We start from the raw sequence: 18,116 nt of genomic DNA, 5'->3' as shown, positions 1-18,116 counted from the left end.
TTGTGGTTAAGTGGTCATGGTGTTGGACTAAAAAGTGGGCGAGCCGGGTTCTAAACCCCTCGCACCATGTGTACAGGGTGTTCCATTGATCGTGACCGGGCCAAATATCTCACGAAATAAGCGTCTAACGAAAAAACTACAAAGAACGAAACTTGTCTAGCTTCAATGGGGAAACCAGATGGCGTTATGGTTGGCCCACTAGATGGAGCTGCCATAGGTCAAACGGATATCAACTGCGTTGTCTTAAACAGGAGGCCCCATTTCAATTACATATTCGTGTAGTACGTAAAGAAATATGAATGTTTTAGTTGGACCACTTTCTTCGCTTTGGGATAGATGGCGCTGTAATAGCCACAAACGTATATGTACGTGGTATCACGTAACATTCCATCAGTGCGGACGCTATTTGCTTCGTGATACATTACCCGTGTTAAAATGGACCGTTTACCAATTGAGGAAAAGGTCGATATCGTATTGATGTATAGCTATTGTGATCAAAATGCCCAATGTGCGTGTGCTATGTATGCTGCTCGGTATCTACATCTACATCTACATCTACATTTATACTCCGCAAGCCACCCAACGGTGTGTAGCGGAGGGCACTTTACGTGCCACTGTCATTACCTCCCTTTTCTGTTCCAGTCGCGTATGGTTCGCGGGAAGAACGACTGTCTGAAAGCCTCCGTGCGTGCTCGAATCTCTCTAATTTTACTATCGTGATCTCCTCTGGAGGTATAAGTAGGGGGAAGCGATATATTCGATACCTCATCCAGGAACGCACCCTCTCGAAACCTGGCGAGCAAGCTACACCACGATGCAGAGCGCCTCTCTTGCAGAGTCTGCCACTTGAGTTTGCTAAACATCTCCGGGAACGCTATCACGGTTACCAAATAACCCTGTGACGAAACGCGCCGCTTTTCTTTGGATCTTCTCTATCTCCTCCGTCAGCCCGATCTGGTACGGATCCCACACTGATGAGCAATACTCAAGTATAGGTCGAACGAGTGTTTTGTAAGCCACCTCCTTTGTTGACGGACTACATTTTCTAAGGACCCTCCCAATGAATCTCAACCTGGTACCCGCCTTACCAACAATTAATTTTACGTGATCATTCCACTTCAAATCGTTCCGCACGCATACTCCCAGATATTTTACAGAAGTAACTGCTACCAGTGTTTGTTCCGCTATCATATAATCATACAATAAAGGATCCTTCTTTCTATGTATTCGCAATACATTACATTCATCTATGTTAAGGGTCAGTTGCCACTCCCTGCGCCAAGTGCCTATCCGCTGCAGATCTTCCTGCATTTCGCTACAATTTTCTAATGCTGCAACTTCTCTGTATACTACAGCATCATCCGCGAAAAGCCGCATGGAACTTCCGACACCATCTACTAGGTCATATATATATATTGTGAAAAGCAATGGTCCCATAACACTCCCCCGTGGCACACCAGAGGTTACCTTAACGTCTGTAGACGTCTCTCCATTGACAACAACATGTTGTGTTCTCAGAATGAGATTTTTACTCTGCAGCGGAGTGTGCGCTGATATGAAACTTCCTGGCAGAGTGAAAATCTCATTCTGGAAACATCCCCCAGGCTGTGGCTAAGCCATGTATCCGCAATATCCTTTTTTTCAGGAGTGCTAGTCCTGCAAGGTTCGCAGGAGAGCTTCTGTAAAGATTGGAAGGTAGGAGACGAGATACTGGCATAAGTAAAGCTGTGAGACCGGGCGTGAGTCGTGCTTCGGTAGCTCAGATGCTAGAGCACTTGCCCGCGAAAGGCAAAGGTCCCGAGTTCGAGTCTTGGTCGGGCACACAGTTTTAATCTGCCAGGAAGTTTCATATCAGCGCACACTCCGCTGCAGGGTGAAAATCTCATTCTGGAAACATCCCCCAGGCTGTGGCTAAGCCATGTCTCCGCAATATCCTTTCTTTCAGGAGTGCTAGTCCTGCAAGGTTCGCAGGAGAGCTTCTGTAAAGTTTGGAAGGTAGGAGACGAGATACTGGCAGAAGTAAAGCTGTGAGACCGGGCGTGAGTCGTGCTTCGGTAGCTCAGATGGTAGAGCACTTGCCCGCGAAAGGCAAACGTCCCGAGTTCGAGTCTCGGTCGGGCACACAGTTTTAATCTGCCAGGAAGTTTCATGCTGTGTTCAGTTTGCTAAAAACTCTTCAATCCAGCTACACAGCTGGTCTGATATTCCGTAGGCTCTTACTTTGTTTATCAGGCGACAGTGCGGAACTGTATCGAACGCCTTCCGGAAGTCAAGGAAAATGGCATCTACCAGGGAGCCTGTATCTAATATTTTCTGGGTCTCATGAACAAATAAAGCAAGTTTGGTCTCACACGATCGCTGTTTCCGGAATCCGTGTTGATTCCCATAGAGTAGATTCTGGGTTTACAAAAACTACATGATACGCGAGCAATAAAAATGTTCTAAATGTCTACAACAGATCGACGTCAGAGATACAGGTCTATAGTTTTGCGCATCTGCTCGACGACCCTTCTTGAAGACTGGGACTATCTGTGCTCTTTTCCAATCATTTGGAACCTTCCGTTCCTCTAGAGTCTTGCGGTACACGGCTGTTAGAAGGGGGGCAAGTTCTTTCGCGTACTCTGTGTAGAATCGAATTGGTATCCCATCAGGTCCAGTGGACTTTCCTCTGTTGAGTGATTCCAGTTGCTTTTCTATTCCTAGGACACTTATTTCGATATCAGCCATTTTTTAGTTTGTGCGATGATTTAGAGAAGGAAATGCAGTGCGGTCTTCCTCTGTGAAACAGCTTTGGAAAAAGGTGTTTAGTATTTCAGCTTTACGCGTGTCATCCTCTGTTTCAATGCCATCATCATCCCGGAGTGTCTGGATATGCTGTTTCGAGCCACTTACTGGTTTAACGTAAGACCAGAACTTCCTAGGATTTTCTGTCAAGTCGGTACATAGAATTTTACTTTCGAATTCACTGAACGCTTCACGCATAGCCCTCCTTACGCTAACTTTGACATCGTTTAGTTTCTGCTTGTCTGAGAGGTTTTGGCTGCGTTTAAACTTGGAGTGAAGCTCTCTTTGCTTTCGCAGTAGTTTCCTAACGTTGTTGTTGAACCACGGTAGGTTTTTCCTGTCCCTCACAGTTTTACTCGGCACGTACCTGTCTAAAACGCATTTTACGATTGCCTTGAACGTTTGCCATAAACACTCAACATTGCCAGTGTCGGAACAGAAATTTTCGTTTTGATCTGTTAGGTAGTCTGAAATCTGCCTTCTATTACTCTTGCTAAACAGATAAACCTTCCTCCCTTTTTTTATATTCCTATTTACTTCTACATTCAGGGATGCTGCAACGGCCTTATGATCACAAATTCCCTGTTCTGCACTTGCAGAGTCGAAAAGTTCGGGTCTGTTTGTTATCAGTAGGTCCAAGATGTTATCTCCACGAGTCGCTTCTCTGTTTCATTGCTCGAGGTAATTTTCGGATAGTGCACTCAGTATAATGTCACTCGATGCTCTGTCCCTACCACCCGTCCTAAACATCTGAGTGTCCTAGTCTATATCTGGTAAATTTAAATCTCCACCTAAGACTATAACACGCTGAGAAAATTTATGTGAAATGTATTGCAAATTTTCTCTCAGTTGTTCTGCCACTATTGCTGCTGAGTCGGGAGGTCGGTAAAAGGAGCCAACTATTAACCTAGCTCGGTTGTTGAGCGTAACCTCCACCCATGATAATTCACAGAAACTATCCACTTCTACTTCACTACAGGATAAACTACTACTAACAGCGACAAACACGCCACCACCGGTTGCATGCAATCTATCCTTTCTAAACACCGTCTCTGCCTTTGTAAAAATTTCGGCAGAATTTATCTCTGGCTTCAGCCAGCTTTCTGTACCTATAACGATCTCAGCTTCGGTGCTTTCTATCAGCACTTGAAGTTCCGGTACTTTACCAATGCAGCTTCGACAGTTTACAATTACAATACTGATTGCTGCTTGGTCCCCGCATGTCCTGACTTTGTCCCGCACCCTTTGAGGCTGTTGCCCTTTCTGTACTTGCCCGAGGCCATCTAACCTAAAAATCCGCACAGTCCACGCCACACAACCCCTGCTACTCTTGTAGCCGCTTGCTGCGTGTAGTGGACTCCTGGCCTATCCAGCGGAACCCGAAACCCCACCACCCTATGGCGCAAGTCGAGGAATCTGCAGCCCACACGGTCGCAGAACCGTCTCAGCCTCTGATTCAGACCGTCCACTCGGCTCTGTAGCAAAGGTCCGCAGTCAGTCCTGTCGACGATGCTGCAGATGGTGAGCTCTGCTTTCATCACGCTAGCGAGACTGGCAGTCTTCACCAAATCAGATAGCCGCCGGAAGCTAGAGAGGATTTCCTCCGATCCACAGCGACACACATCATTGGTGCCGACATGAGCGACCACCTGCAGATGGGTGCACCCTGTACCCTTCATGGCATCCGGAATTACCCTTTCCACATCTGGAATGACTCCCTTCGGTATGCACACGGAGTGCTCATTGGTTTTCTTCCCCTCTCTTGCTGCCATATCCCTAAGGGGCCCGTGCGGTTCTAGGCGCTTCAGTCCGGAACCGCGGGACTGCTAAGGTCGCAGGTTCGAATCCGGCCTCGGGCATGGATGTGTGTGATGTCCTTAGGTTAGCTAGGTTTAGGTAGTTCTAAGTTCTAGGGGACTGATGACCTAAGATGTTAAGTCCCATAGTGCTCAGAGCCATTTGAACCATTTGAACCTAAGGGGCCCCATTACGCGCCTGACGTTGGAGCTCCCAACTACCAGCAAGCCCACCCTCTGCGATCGCCCGGATCTTGCAGACTGAGGGGCAACCTCTGGAACAGGATGACATCATCCAAGTGTCCGGACCGTTCGCCGGATAGTTACGTTATTTAAGGAAACAGGAAGTGTTCATTCACATGTGAAACGTCAACCACGACCTGCAACAAATGATGATGCCAAAGTAGGTGTTTTAGCTGCTGACGCGGCTAATTCGCACATCAGCAGCAGAAAAATTGCGCGATAATCGGGAATCTCAAAAACGTCGATGTTGAGAATGCTACATCAACATCGATTGCACCCGTACCATATTTCTATGCACCAGGAATTACATGGCGACGACTTTGAACGTCGTGTACAGTTCTGCCGCTGGGCACAAGAGAAATTACGGGACGATGACCGATTTTTTGCACGTGTTCTATTTAGCGACAAAGCGTCATTCACCAACAGCGGTAACGTAACCCGACATCATATGCACTATTGGGCAACGGAAAATCCACGATGGTTGCGACAAGTGGAAAATCAATGACCTTGGCGGGTTAATGCATGGTGCGGCATTATGTGAGGAAGGATAATTGGCCCTCATTTTATCGAAGGCAATCTAAATGGTGCAATGCATGCTGATTTCCTACATGATGTTCTACCGATGTTACTACAAGATGTTTCACTGCATGACAGAATGGCGATGTATTTCAAACATGACGGATGTCCGGCACAAAGCTCGCGTACGGCTGAAGCGGTATCGAATAGCATATTTCATGACAGCCACCTGTCATGAACCACCCACGTTCACCGGATCTGACGTCCCCGGATTTCTTTCTGTGGGGAAAGTTTAAGGATATTTGATATCGTGATCCACCGACAACGCCTGACAACATGCGTCAGCGCACTGTCAATGCATGTGCGAACATTACGGAAGGCGAATTACTCGCTGTTGAGAGGAAGGTCGTTACACTTACTGCCAAATGCACTGAGTGGTACTTACAGGTAATCACACTGTAACAGCTTGCGTTCTCAGAAATGATAAGTTCAGAAAGGTACATGTATCACATCGTAACAACCGAAATAAAGTGTTCAAGCGTACCTACGTTCTGTATTTTAATTTAAAAACCTACCTGTTACCAACGATACGTCTAAAATTGTGAGCCATATGTTTGTGACTCTTACAGCGCCATCTATTACAAAGCGAAAAAAGTGGTCCAACTAAAACATTCATATTTCTTTACGTACTACGTGAATGTGTAATAAAAAATGGGGGTTCCTATTTTAAAAAACGCAGTTAATATCCGTTTGACCTATGGCAGCGCCATCTAGCAGCCCAACAATAGCGCTGTTTGGTTTCCCCCTTCAAGCTAGACAAGTTTCGATCTTTGTAGTTTTTTCGTTTGACGCTTATTTCGTCAGATATTTGGCCCGATCACGATCAATGGACCACTCTGTATACGTTTATTTTCACAACTTTATGAACTGTCCGTCCGGTCAATGAAATGGTCGTTCTGTTTCTGTAGTCTTCGTGGTTGTCATACTATACCTTGGTTACAGAATATAAGTCATGTGTTAAGAATACGTTACCGTCGCAAGCAAATGTGATGAATAGCGATAGCAGGCGATACATCACACTGACGTCCCACAGAAATGAAAACAACAAATAAACGCAAATGTACAAAAAAGGACTTCAAATGTCGAAACTTCCAAAACGGAACGCAACTTCGATAACTTTAAAAGCATATGTTTCCACAGATTCTGATACTGCTGTATTCATTTGTTGTAGATTATGTGAAAAACTATTAAGTTCAGTTTATGTGACAAACTATTATGTTTTCATCATTTCGTTGGGGGTGGTCACATTCACATTCGTACGAACACCGAAACTGGGCAAAGTGGCGTATCTCACTCGCTCACCAGGTGTACAAATTACGTCCTATCATATGACACAAGTACTGTCACTAATACCGCGTGCGACACACCACACGAGTTTTGCGGTGGAGGACTCGGTTGACTTGGCGCCTTGTCATCAAATGTTTGCGATTCCCATCCGAAAGCCACTTCCTTTCGGGTACTAATATAGTAGTTGTATATTATAGGTTCCTTCCTTACAACTCGCTGCTGCAAAAGGGCATTACATCACGACACAGACACGAATCTGAATCCAGCGAACAGCGAAATAAAATTTTAAAAAAGGGAAATAAAGTAAAATAATACGAGGGAACTTTGAACAGGGCTCGCTCGCTTTGCATTCCAACACCATGATCACTTAACCACGACGCCGTGGCTTCTCTTTACACTCAATGTTGCACTTGTTAAGCTTGGACCGATTACTGTTTCTATTTTGCTTTCTTTTCACACTTCAGTACACCTTCTTCCTGTTTTTATGCTTGATTTGTGTTCAGTTTTTGACGGGCTTTCCCTGGGCCATCTTACCAGAAAATCTGATAGGGGTGCTATGGGGAGGATAATTGATCAGAAATTCAAGGAAACTATTGGGGAATACCAGTTTGGGCACAGAAATGGTAGAGGAACAAGAGATGCTATCGGTTGTCTCAGGACGACAACAGAAACCATTATAGAACAAGGATCTATATATTTGTTTTATCGACTAAAAGAAAGGTTTTCGGTAGAGTCAAGTGAAGAATACGTCAGAAAATTTTAAAAGATGTTCGTATAAACTAGTTAGATAGAAGGTTAATAAAGGAGGTGTACTCAAAACAAAACGTGACAGAGTAGGGAATGAGGACACAGAGGAGATGAGCATTCGTCGGGTGCGATTCCCGGCGGGGTCAGGGATTTTCTCCGCCTCGTGATGACTGGGTGTTGTGTGATGTCCTTAGGTTAGTTAGGTTTAAGTAGTTCTAAGTTCTCGGGTACTGAAGACCATAGATGTTAAGTCCCATAGTGCTCAGAGCCGTTTGAGCATGAGTGGGGGTGTACGGCAAGCATGCTCACAGACACAGAAGCTGTTCATTATGTACTGAGAAGAACTGATAGGTAAGACGGTAGACAAAGCAAGAAGCATTGTAATTGGAGAAGAAAAGAGAAAGTCTATTAAGTATGAGGATGATCGAGCACTGCTGGCGAAATCCGAAAAGAAGGTACATAATATGTGGAAGACTATTGCTGAAGGAGCAAGGAATGAGAACAAGGGTACCGTCAGGAGTGCCCCATGGAAGTGTGAAAGAACTACTATTATTCCTTATATTCGAAAGTGATTTGGTGGACAGGGTGGGCAGCAATCTGCGGTTATTGGCCTATGCTGCAGTGGAGAAAGGACAGGTGTCGAAGTAGGGTGTCTGTTAGAGGATACGACTTACTTGTTAGACCAAATTTCTAGTTGGTGTGATGAATGGCAGTTAGCTCTAAACGTAGAAGAATGCAAGTTTATGCGGATGAGTAGGAAGATCAATGTTTGGATACAGAATTAGTAGTGTCTTGCTTCACACATTCTCGTCGTTTAAACAGCTGGGCGTAATGTTGCAAACCTATGTGACATGAAACGAGCACGTGAGGATTGCGGTAGGGAAGGCGAGTGGTCGACTTCGCCTTGTTGGGAGAACGCTAGGAAAGTGTGGTTTCACCTATAAAGGAGACCGCGCATAGGACGCTAATGTGACCTATACTTGAGAACTGCTCGAGTATTTGGAATCCTTCCAGGTCGGATTAAAGGAAAACATCGAAACAGTTCAGACGCGGGCAGCTAAATTTGTTACTGGCAGGTTCGAACAACACGCAAGTGTTACGGATCTGCTTTGGGAACTAGGATTCTCTGGAGGGAAGCCGTCATTCTTTTCGAGGAACACCATTAAGAAAATTTAGAGAACCGCCGTTTGAAGCTGATTGCAGAACGATCCTACTGCCTCCAATATACATTGCGCGTAAGAACCACGATGATAAGATACGAGATATTAGAAACATGGAAGCATGTAGAAGGTCATTTTTCTCAGCTCTGTTTGCAATGGAACAAGGGTACCCTCAGCCACGTGCCGTACGGTGGATTGCGGAGTAACTATGTAGATGTAGACGTAGACGTAGATGTAGATGAGTGAAGATAAATGTAGAAGAGAAAAAAGTGAAGAGAATAAGCAAGGATTGGATTGTTTTGGGGGGAAGATACCAAGCAGCGAGGTCATCGGTCTCATCGGATTAGGGAAGGAAGGGGAAGGAAGTCGGCCGTGCCCTTTCATACGAACCATCCCAGCATTTGCCTGGAGTGATTTAGGGAAATCACGGAAAACCTAAATCAGGATAGACGGACGCGGGATTGAACCGTCGTCCTCCCGAATGTGAGTCCAGTTTGAGAATAAGCAAGGAGGAAGCTCCACTTCACATATTCTTAGTCCGAAGACGGCAGAAAAAAAAGCCTTTCAGTAAGTGGGAAGTTTCATGACACAGATATATGTGGAGAGGGAGCATTTGAAGGGGTGAAGCAGCTACAAACGTCTACAAGAATTCCAATGCATCTGAGGAAAAGATTTGCTAAACCTTATGTTAAGAGTTTTGTGTTACACATCAGCGGTTCGTGGACAGTTAAAAAGCAAGCAGATAAATAATTTAAAAAATTTCAAATGTGGCTACGGATAACAAAGGTGAAGTGGACAGATTGAAGTGGACTGACAGACTTAAGGATGAAGAGGAAAATGGTGGAAGAGCAAGATGTTGGGAAGTAGTCACTGAGAGAAAAAAATATTGTGTGAGATATATACTGCATAGAAAATACCTGAAACATAGAATTCAAGAGGGAAAAGTGGAAGGATGAGAATTTGAGGGGGACGAACTTAAAAATACGAAGACACTTATATCACGACTCAGTGGACAGCCGCCAGCTGAAATCTCTCGTAAGACAGATACACTAAAGAAGAAGAAGTACACCTGATGTAGCATTTTCGACTCCTTCTCTTCGATGGTAATGTTCATGAAGACCCGAATGCAAGGAGGGACGTGTCTGGGATTCATGACACGCCCCTTCCTCCGTAGATAAGTTTACCGGACGCTGGTTTCGGAAGTGGATCCGCTGATTTATTCTACAGTGGTCTCTGCTAGTCGTTCTATGTATCCCACATAAACATCCAGAGGGCGGGAACATATTGAGCAATGCTGTGCTTCCGCCACGCCAACCACATAGACGATGCAAACTAGGGCAGCCCTCTGTGGGCCATGCCAGTACTACGGTTCTCACCATTTAACACCAGATGCGCAAGCAATACAAATGACATGAATGTTATAACTAAGTGTGTGAAAAATGGCAAGAAATCCTAGACATTACAAGAGGTAACAAAGGTTACTTTCCTGCTGCTTGCGTGAGGGCTAGGCTACGTCGATTGGTATGCGGCCTTAAGGCCGGTAGAGGATATCCCAGCCAAAACAAGAATCCATTTGCAAATGGCTGTTCTTGGTGTCAACAGAAGGGAAGCCGCTGGATATTGAGTAAAGCAATACAAACAAAGAAAATACAGATAAGGAAACACGCTATAAATCTGTCTTCTCGAATATGAACGGAAATAAGTAAAAGAAACAGTGGTCCCCTGCCTTATATGCTTCCATAGCCGTAGGCTGCAAACGTGTGTCCACAGTCGTTGTGCTACGGGAAATAGCGATGTCGATGAATGCACACTTGCATTTTATGTTGTGCGAGTTAATATGTCAGAGTTGAGAGAGTTTATAGTACCACACCTCAAACGCTTCTTTTCTTTTCCAGCTTTTTAATATTCTATGATTTACTTCCATACAATGTCTTGTTACAGGCGTATATTCTCAGAATTCTGTTCGTCAAATTAAGTCCTCTGTTTCGTACTAGCAAATTTCTCTTAGCTAGAGAGATCTTCTTGCCATTTGGTAGTCTCCTTCTTGCATACCACTTGCTTAGTCTGTCATGCTTTGTTGCCCTTCTACGGTATCAATATTTTATGCCTTCGTGTACTTTGTGCTCCCCAGCTTTGATGATTAACTCTAATTCTTCTACTCGTAATTACTTAAGCCTCTGAATTAGATTGGATTCCATTAGATAATATTAAATACAGTTCTTGTTTCATTGATCCATAATATGAAGTAGAAAATATCACATAACAAGAATAACTAAAACGTGCTTACAAGAGAGAATAGACATGATAATGTTCCTCGAACAGACTCTTAGGTAAAGTGGTTCCGTTGGATGTGTATAGGTCAGTAACCCTTAAACAGATTTTCATTTGGGAGGGATCGACAAAACATGTAAGTTTACACCACACTTTAGAGCATACGATAATCCTTAACCTAATGTGGGTATGGTTCATGAAAAGGAAAATAAGTTTACAATAATTATTTACAGTGATCTTTTGTCGCACTGAAGATGGACAAAACCCGAAGTATACGTAGCAATCACATAATTTTGTATTATATACGAGGGCTACTCCGAAAGGAATGTCCGATCGGGTGCGATTATTTAAAATTATGTCATGCGATTCCTTCTCGACGACGATTCTCACCCGCACTCTGCAGAGGCACTGAAGATGATCCTGCAGCCTTTTCGATGGTGTTTGATCACCCGCAATACGCTCTAAAAGTGGCTGCCTCAGAGTTTCATCTCCGCTCACGTGCAACTCTGGCTGCGGAGACATTTTGGCCCAGACGACGAGCTGCAGACCAGCGTAGAGAACTGGTGGAAAGCACAAGCTTCTGCATTCTATGACGAGGGTATTGGGAAGCTAATGCAGCCCTAAGACATATGTCTAACTCGGAGCGCTGACTATGTAGAGATGTGGCTGGAAGGCATACCTAACTAGCGTAAATAAAACAATTTTTATTTTCACTGTGGTTTCCATTTCAAGACCGACCGAATTTTACTTTCCGAATAGTCCCCGTACACAAATCGGTTCTGCTAAGGAATCCGTAAATAGAATACAACAAGATGGTGAGAAATTCTCAAGTCTCCTATTAAACTGTTTTAGTTTTTACCGTTACTGACACGTTATTCAAAATTTATATCCCTGAACATCCTCCTGGTGCAAAATAATTTACTTTTAACTCTTCTTGACAATTATTCTTATTTCTAGTATCCATTACATAGTTCCGAGTTATGATTTGAGAAATTAATACCATTTATGACAAATTTCACGAAGGAAAAACTTATTGCAAATCAGTAATTTGTATACCTAGTAACTTGAACAGGTATCTGCAGAATATTCTTGTCTTCACACCAGAAATAAATCTCATAGCATACTTTTGGACTCGGAAAAATTTCTCTTGGTTACTGATCCACTAAAACACATGTACCTGTATAACACTTTGGAAAGAAGCCAATTAAGCTAGTATATTTACATTTGTAGCACCTAGATCTGACAGCATACGCACTGCAAATAAAGACACGCTTTAGTCTGAACCCATACTTCCAGGTCATTGTACTGTTAGTTCCATTCAACAGGACCCTCTTCCATTTTCAGTGATAACAGCGATGTCACGAGCGGATCTCATAACTTTTATCCCTTCAAAAAGGATCTTAATTCCACTCCTGAACCTTTATGTCCTTTACTGCTTTTTCGAGGTACAAATAGGACTACAGGAGTGCAAGGCACCTTCCTTGCCTTACGCGCACTTTAATCCAAGCGGTTCTTCATTGTTCCTCCTTTGTTGTTGTTCCCTCCTGGTTCTTGTACACACTAATGACCCGAAACTTTACGAATGGTCCTGACAGCAAAACTTACTTCCACCTGACGGCAGTGAGAGCACGAGACACTCAGAACAGGTCTAGGGCAAAATGCATTCTTGTACTTAAACATATATATCTCCAAAAATGTTACAGTTAGGCTAGTAAAATTTGAGACAACTATGTATGACGTAATGCTTGATAGTAGGTGCAATTTTTGTTTGAAAATGCGCATTGACATACATTTTGTAAGGATTTGAATTTTTAAATTACTATTGTTTCTATTGTGTGCTTTTTCTCGTAAACAAATCAGGGAAAAAAACTAGGATTTCACAGTTTAAATCTGTGTAAGAGGCCAATAAAACGCGTCGAACAGATTTTTTTAAGGTCGTAGTTCCTTTTAAATTAATTTTCAGTTTTGTGTTACACAGGACTGCTCTGTTTTCCTAAAATTCTGAAAGAGAACTTCTGTCAGAGAAAATATAACGGAAAAGTGCTGAACAGGATTATTCAGTAAGTACTTCTTAACAACTACGCCAAATTACACTATGTTAGCTCGTGATGAGAGGTTTATTACGGCTAAAAAAGTCAATTTGTGGCAATTCGCATTTATAGGTTTTATTTCAATTTTTGACAACATTTCTATAACTCTAATGACTAGTACTCTCGATATCCATAATCTTTATTCTCTTCCTCGTCTTCGTGGAATAATCTCTTCCCTGCCTCCTTCGTCTAGCCAATTTTTGCATTTTTTTCTTTTGCTGCCTGAGCTTTGTCCAGTGGCACTTCATCGAAGCTTCTGAGTACCTTCAGTGTGAATGCACCTGGACGGAAGTCTAGCCTCTGCAGGCACTTAATCCTACCTACATTTCCACTGTTGAACTCTTAGACAGGCATCACATGCAGCTATCTTCACAACAACGGTGGACACAATCTTTCTTTTGGACAACGCATCCATATAAGGTGATTATAGCTCTCATTTGTATTCTGTATTTTCTCTTGTACACACTTTTTCGGAAGTTCAGGATTGGCTAGATACCTGAAAGTTGGTTTTATAACACCTAAGACAGTATGTGACAAACCATTTTTGTGGGTGTTTGGCTTTCCGCTGCCTTCTGGTTGAAGATATTTGTACTACTACTTATCACAAGAGTATTGTTGAGGATTGTCATCTGTTAAAAGTTTGTGAAAGAATATTTCCCACACTGCTTGCTGATGCTTTTTTCATACTGTGTGTCTTATCCCTGATAGCTTCTCCGCTATTACGACCCGTTTCGAGCCGATTTGTTGATATATGCAGAACTAAAATAAGTTTTAGCACGTGCTATTAAAAAAACACACGTTGTAAACAAAGGAACTATCAAAGAAAATATTTCTGAGAGCCTTCTAATCTCATCTGCAGCTTGTTGTCATTGTGTGAACGAAACATTGACGCAGAAATATTTTCTAGCGTTGAGAAGGTGTGGAGCACAGCATAGAAAAACACACAAGCAAACTTTTTTAAACATATGTCGAGCCAGAATTCGATTATGAGGCTTTGCGATGTTACAGCTGCCGAAAATTCTTCCGGGTTGTATGGCCCTGCACCATGGAACTCTTCTATCCCTGACGTTTCGTCCAAAGCTACCTTGGACATCTTGGGTGGTGCTCCTGGTTGTGCTGAGTCTTGCCAACTGACTAGTCGGACGTCGAAGAACGGCCTAAATGTCGTGGAAAGTGGGCGTGGTCTGGATTTCACTTGATAGCAGAGATAAACCTTGTCGAGGATAAGAAGTAACTATCGATCATAGTACAGCGAAGATAAAAAGTTCTCATCTACTCTGTAGCGCCACTGTCTGTGTATCGCTGAGTTTCATGGCTTCCTCTTTTCTGTTAAAGTTATCCCCATGTTCATAAAACATCTAAAGCAGGCTTTTGAGAAAAATGGGTACTCTAGTAATGAAATAAATAGAGTTTTGCGACCGAATAACACGAGGCCTAAGGACAACGATAGGGCTCAGCGATGGAAAAACACGGTTTCTCTACCCTTTATCAAAAAAGTAACGGATCAAATCGGCAATATTTTAAGGAAACATAACGTTCGAACGATTTTCAGACCAACTAAGAAAATAGGCCAAGCACTTCGTTCCGTTAAGGATGAATGTTCCCATCTGTCTACAAGTGGTGTATACAAGATTCCTTGTACATGTGGTAGGGTCTACAAAGAGAAGTATTCACACGGTTGAAGGAACATAAAAGTCTCTGCCGACTAGGGAAAACAGACAAGTCAGCGGTGGTAGAACATGTTCTTCAGTCGGGTGGTCACATAGTGAAATCTTCGGAAACTGAAGTTTTATGTACTATGATGAACTATTATCCACGGCTATGTAGAGAAGCCATCGAAATACATAAACATGGGGATAATTTTAACAGAAAAGAAGAAGCCATGAAACTCGGCAATATATGGACAGTGACGCTACAGAATCAATGAGTAGTTTTTATCTTTGACGTACTGTGATCGATAGTTATCTTTTATCCTTGACAAGGTTTATCTCTGCTATCACATGAAATCCAGACCACGCCCACTTTCCACGGTATTTACGCCGTTCTTCGACGTCCGACTCGTCAGTCGGCAAGACTCAGCACAACCAGGAGCACCTCCGAAGATGTCCAGCGTAGCTTTGGACGAAACGTCAGGGATAGAAGAGTTCCGTGGACCACGACCATACAACCGGTAAGAATTCTCGGCAACTGACACATCCGGTCGTGAAAGCATTCATTGTATGGATTGCTATGTTATTCTTAAAGAACCAATCTAATAAATTACGCAACAAAAAATTTCGAATTTTTTCGTAATTTTGCCTTACATCTGGCCTTAAAGAAAGTATGTAAGCGGATCCGAAACGAATAGGAATGATTGAAGGGAACATGAGACCGTAAATGTCGAAATCCACTGACGTACGTGGCTATAACAAAGGGCAGATTGTGACACACTCTTCTGGAAATCTACCAGCCATTTGTCGAATCCATGAAACGCTGAATAGTTGCTGTGCTGAGTTCCAAAATCAGATACACGTGGTGTTAAGCAGATGATCATTACGCTTCGGGTCCCGTATATGGCTTACTAACCCATCTTTCCCTATATCTCTCTTATATCTCACTATTTCGAACGGCCCACAGATTGCACAGGTGTTCATAGAGAGTCTATCCGTCCTTGTTAAATGTAACGTCAGTGCTGGACTTTACAGTTGTGTAGCCTTCGTAAGTGTGCTGCCAGTGCTCCTGTGAAGGCTTGACCAGAGTGTGTGGGTGGTGCCCGCAGAGCGCCCTCGCGCGCCGGCCAGCGTGCTGACGCCGGCGCTGGGCCTGGTGGTGGGCGTGCTGGCCGCCATGCTGGTGCTCGGGGGCGGCATCGCGCTGCTGATGCGCCTCTACTGCTCGCAGCGCCGCCCCCGGCCGCACGCGCCGCGCCGCAAGCGCGACGCCGACCTGGGCCTGGGCCTCGGCCTGGGGCTGGGGGGCGGCAGCAAGGCCGCCAGCCCCGTCGCGCCCGCCGCCTCCGCTGGCGCCGCCTCCGGCCCCTACAAGGGCTGCGGCAGCCCTTCCAGCAAGGGCACGCTCGCCACCGTCGACAGCGCCGACAGCGACGAGAAGAACCCGGACGTCATACCGCAGTCACAGAAGGGTAACTCCGGAACCGTTCTCCCGACCTACCCCCTTCCACTCGCTGAAATCCACGACTTCTTCACTGAAAACAATACGCACAGCGATGCTGATAACACTTTGCAAATTTACTTACATAATGTAACCTCTCCACACGAAATATTTAAATGGAAATGAAGCCAAGCGTAACCTCCCTACAAAAAATGTTAATGAAAATGTGAGCCAAGTGTAGCCTGCCCAAAGAATAATAATTAAATGAAAATGTTAATGAGCCAAGTGTAACCTTGCCACAAAAAATTAATAATTAAATGAATTTTTCTAATATCGTAACCTCTGAACAAAATTGGCTCCCACTTATAGTCTGTGTGCAAAAATGCATTCACATTTAATATTCCCACAAAATTATTTTCTCATTTAATGTCAAGTTCGAAACAGAAAAATTCCTAAACACCAAAATAATAAAAAAAGTTTAGTAACCTGATAAATTTTATAAGGACAGCAGCGCTGACCTTTGGCCCTGTATTCTGAATAAAAAAGCAAAAATTCTTACCTTCATAAAAACTGCAATTATATCTGCTCTCAAGTAGAAATTTTTTGGCACAGCTTCGTGCAATGCTGGCGTATATTTTTTTCTGATTTTGGAAGGAATGCATTGGAAATATTCTTTAAATTGAAATGAATGCTTTTCTTTAAAAAATTACTTTAATATTATAAAAATTATTATTGGGGCATTTTTTGAAAGAAATCAAATGACAAGTAATATACATTACTAGATATGCGCTAGGCTGTTTCTTTACCTTCTGCAATAATACTTATCCTCCAGAGTCCCGACCAGAGCAGACTGCCGACACGCGCAGGCACGCGCCGACCGCCGACTAGCACGGACTGAAGACTAAAGCGGACTGACTACTACTGTCGACTGACGCCGACTGACAACTACTGCCGACTGACAACTACTGTCGACTCACGCCGACTCGCGACAAGCAACAACTAACTACATACTACTCTCTGGTCAGAGATTCTGGCATGCCTTGCCCATCGCCGCAATGCATACGTCTTCAATAACAAAATTTATTGAGAAGGTTTGTATAGGTAGCAGATTTTGAGAGTTGTATGTGTTAATGTCAGAATATATAATTATTGTTTACTCTGCTGAAAGACTCTCTGACAAAAAGAGTATACTCATTCAGAAAAAAACAGAAATTAAGTACCATCCCGGAAAAATCATATAAAAAAATTCTCTAGTACCTGACAGCGAGTTTTAAGATATTCTGTAAGGTCTCCTTACAACTGTACCACAACGCTCGTGTACGCTACAGACTACGTACCTTGTCTTGCCGCTGCAACCGTGTGATCAGCAACATGCTAAAAAAATAATTGAAAAGCAATACTGTGATCCATGCGGAGTGCGTGCTCACAACTACTGAAACAACTACTGCTATACTTTTGTATAGATATTTGATTATCAGGATTGGGGGGGGGGGGGGAGGGTTGGTCAAGAAGAAAGAAACCGGTAAAAACTTTAATTTAGTATATTTAGAAAATAGATGATTTAAACCCCGACAGACTTTACAAAGACCTTTACATTTCTTCGACAGTGCGATTAGCAACAACCTTTATTATCCCGCATTGTCTATAATCAATAATAACGTCTCTGGCGACAATAAAGATACGAATATAACTCTCAATGTATGCATACACAAATCGCACAAAATCCCTCCAGTGCGGAAGTGAGCAACAAATACGTGCAGTTAAAACGTACATTACCAAAAATCTTCAATTAATACTCTCCTCCGGCGCTACTAGCACGATCACGTCAGCGTCCGACTACTTCCCACTCAACAACTGTTAGCTCGCTACTACTCGCGGTAATAATACCTCTGGCTCAGAGTTCGTGTATGCACACCGCGCCAGAATCAGTGGTCAACTTTCCAAAGAAATATTAACGTCCAACTTTCAAGGTGTCATCTTGCAGCAAAATACTTTAAGTTTCATCCCTTACATTAATTTTCGCTGTTACTCCCACTTTAATTTTCACCTTGCCTGAGTGACTGCCATTGGTC

The 18,116-nt window shown here is 43.4% G+C and overlaps 1 protein-coding gene across 1 annotated transcript in view; it reads left to right on the top strand.

Moving 5' to 3' along the window:
* Positions 1-18,116, top strand: part of LOC124795640 (hemicentin-2-like) — a 729,491-nt gene that overhangs the window by 603,307 nt on the left and 108,068 nt on the right. Inside the window, exon 12 of the mRNA XM_047259713.1 lies at positions 15,713-16,075. Coding sequence (XP_047115669.1) covers positions 15,713-16,075 — 363 coding nt within the window. The remainder of the gene's footprint in view (positions 1-15,712; positions 16,076-18,116) is intronic.

Source organism: Schistocerca piceifrons, chromosome 4 (genome assembly GCF_021461385.2).
Source record: "Schistocerca piceifrons isolate TAMUIC-IGC-003096 chromosome 4, iqSchPice1.1, whole genome shotgun sequence".
NCBI lineage: Eukaryota > Metazoa > Arthropoda > Insecta > Orthoptera > Acrididae > Schistocerca > Schistocerca piceifrons.
Note: the sequence above shows the minus strand (reverse complement) of the source record. Positions and strands in the feature narration are given on the sequence as shown.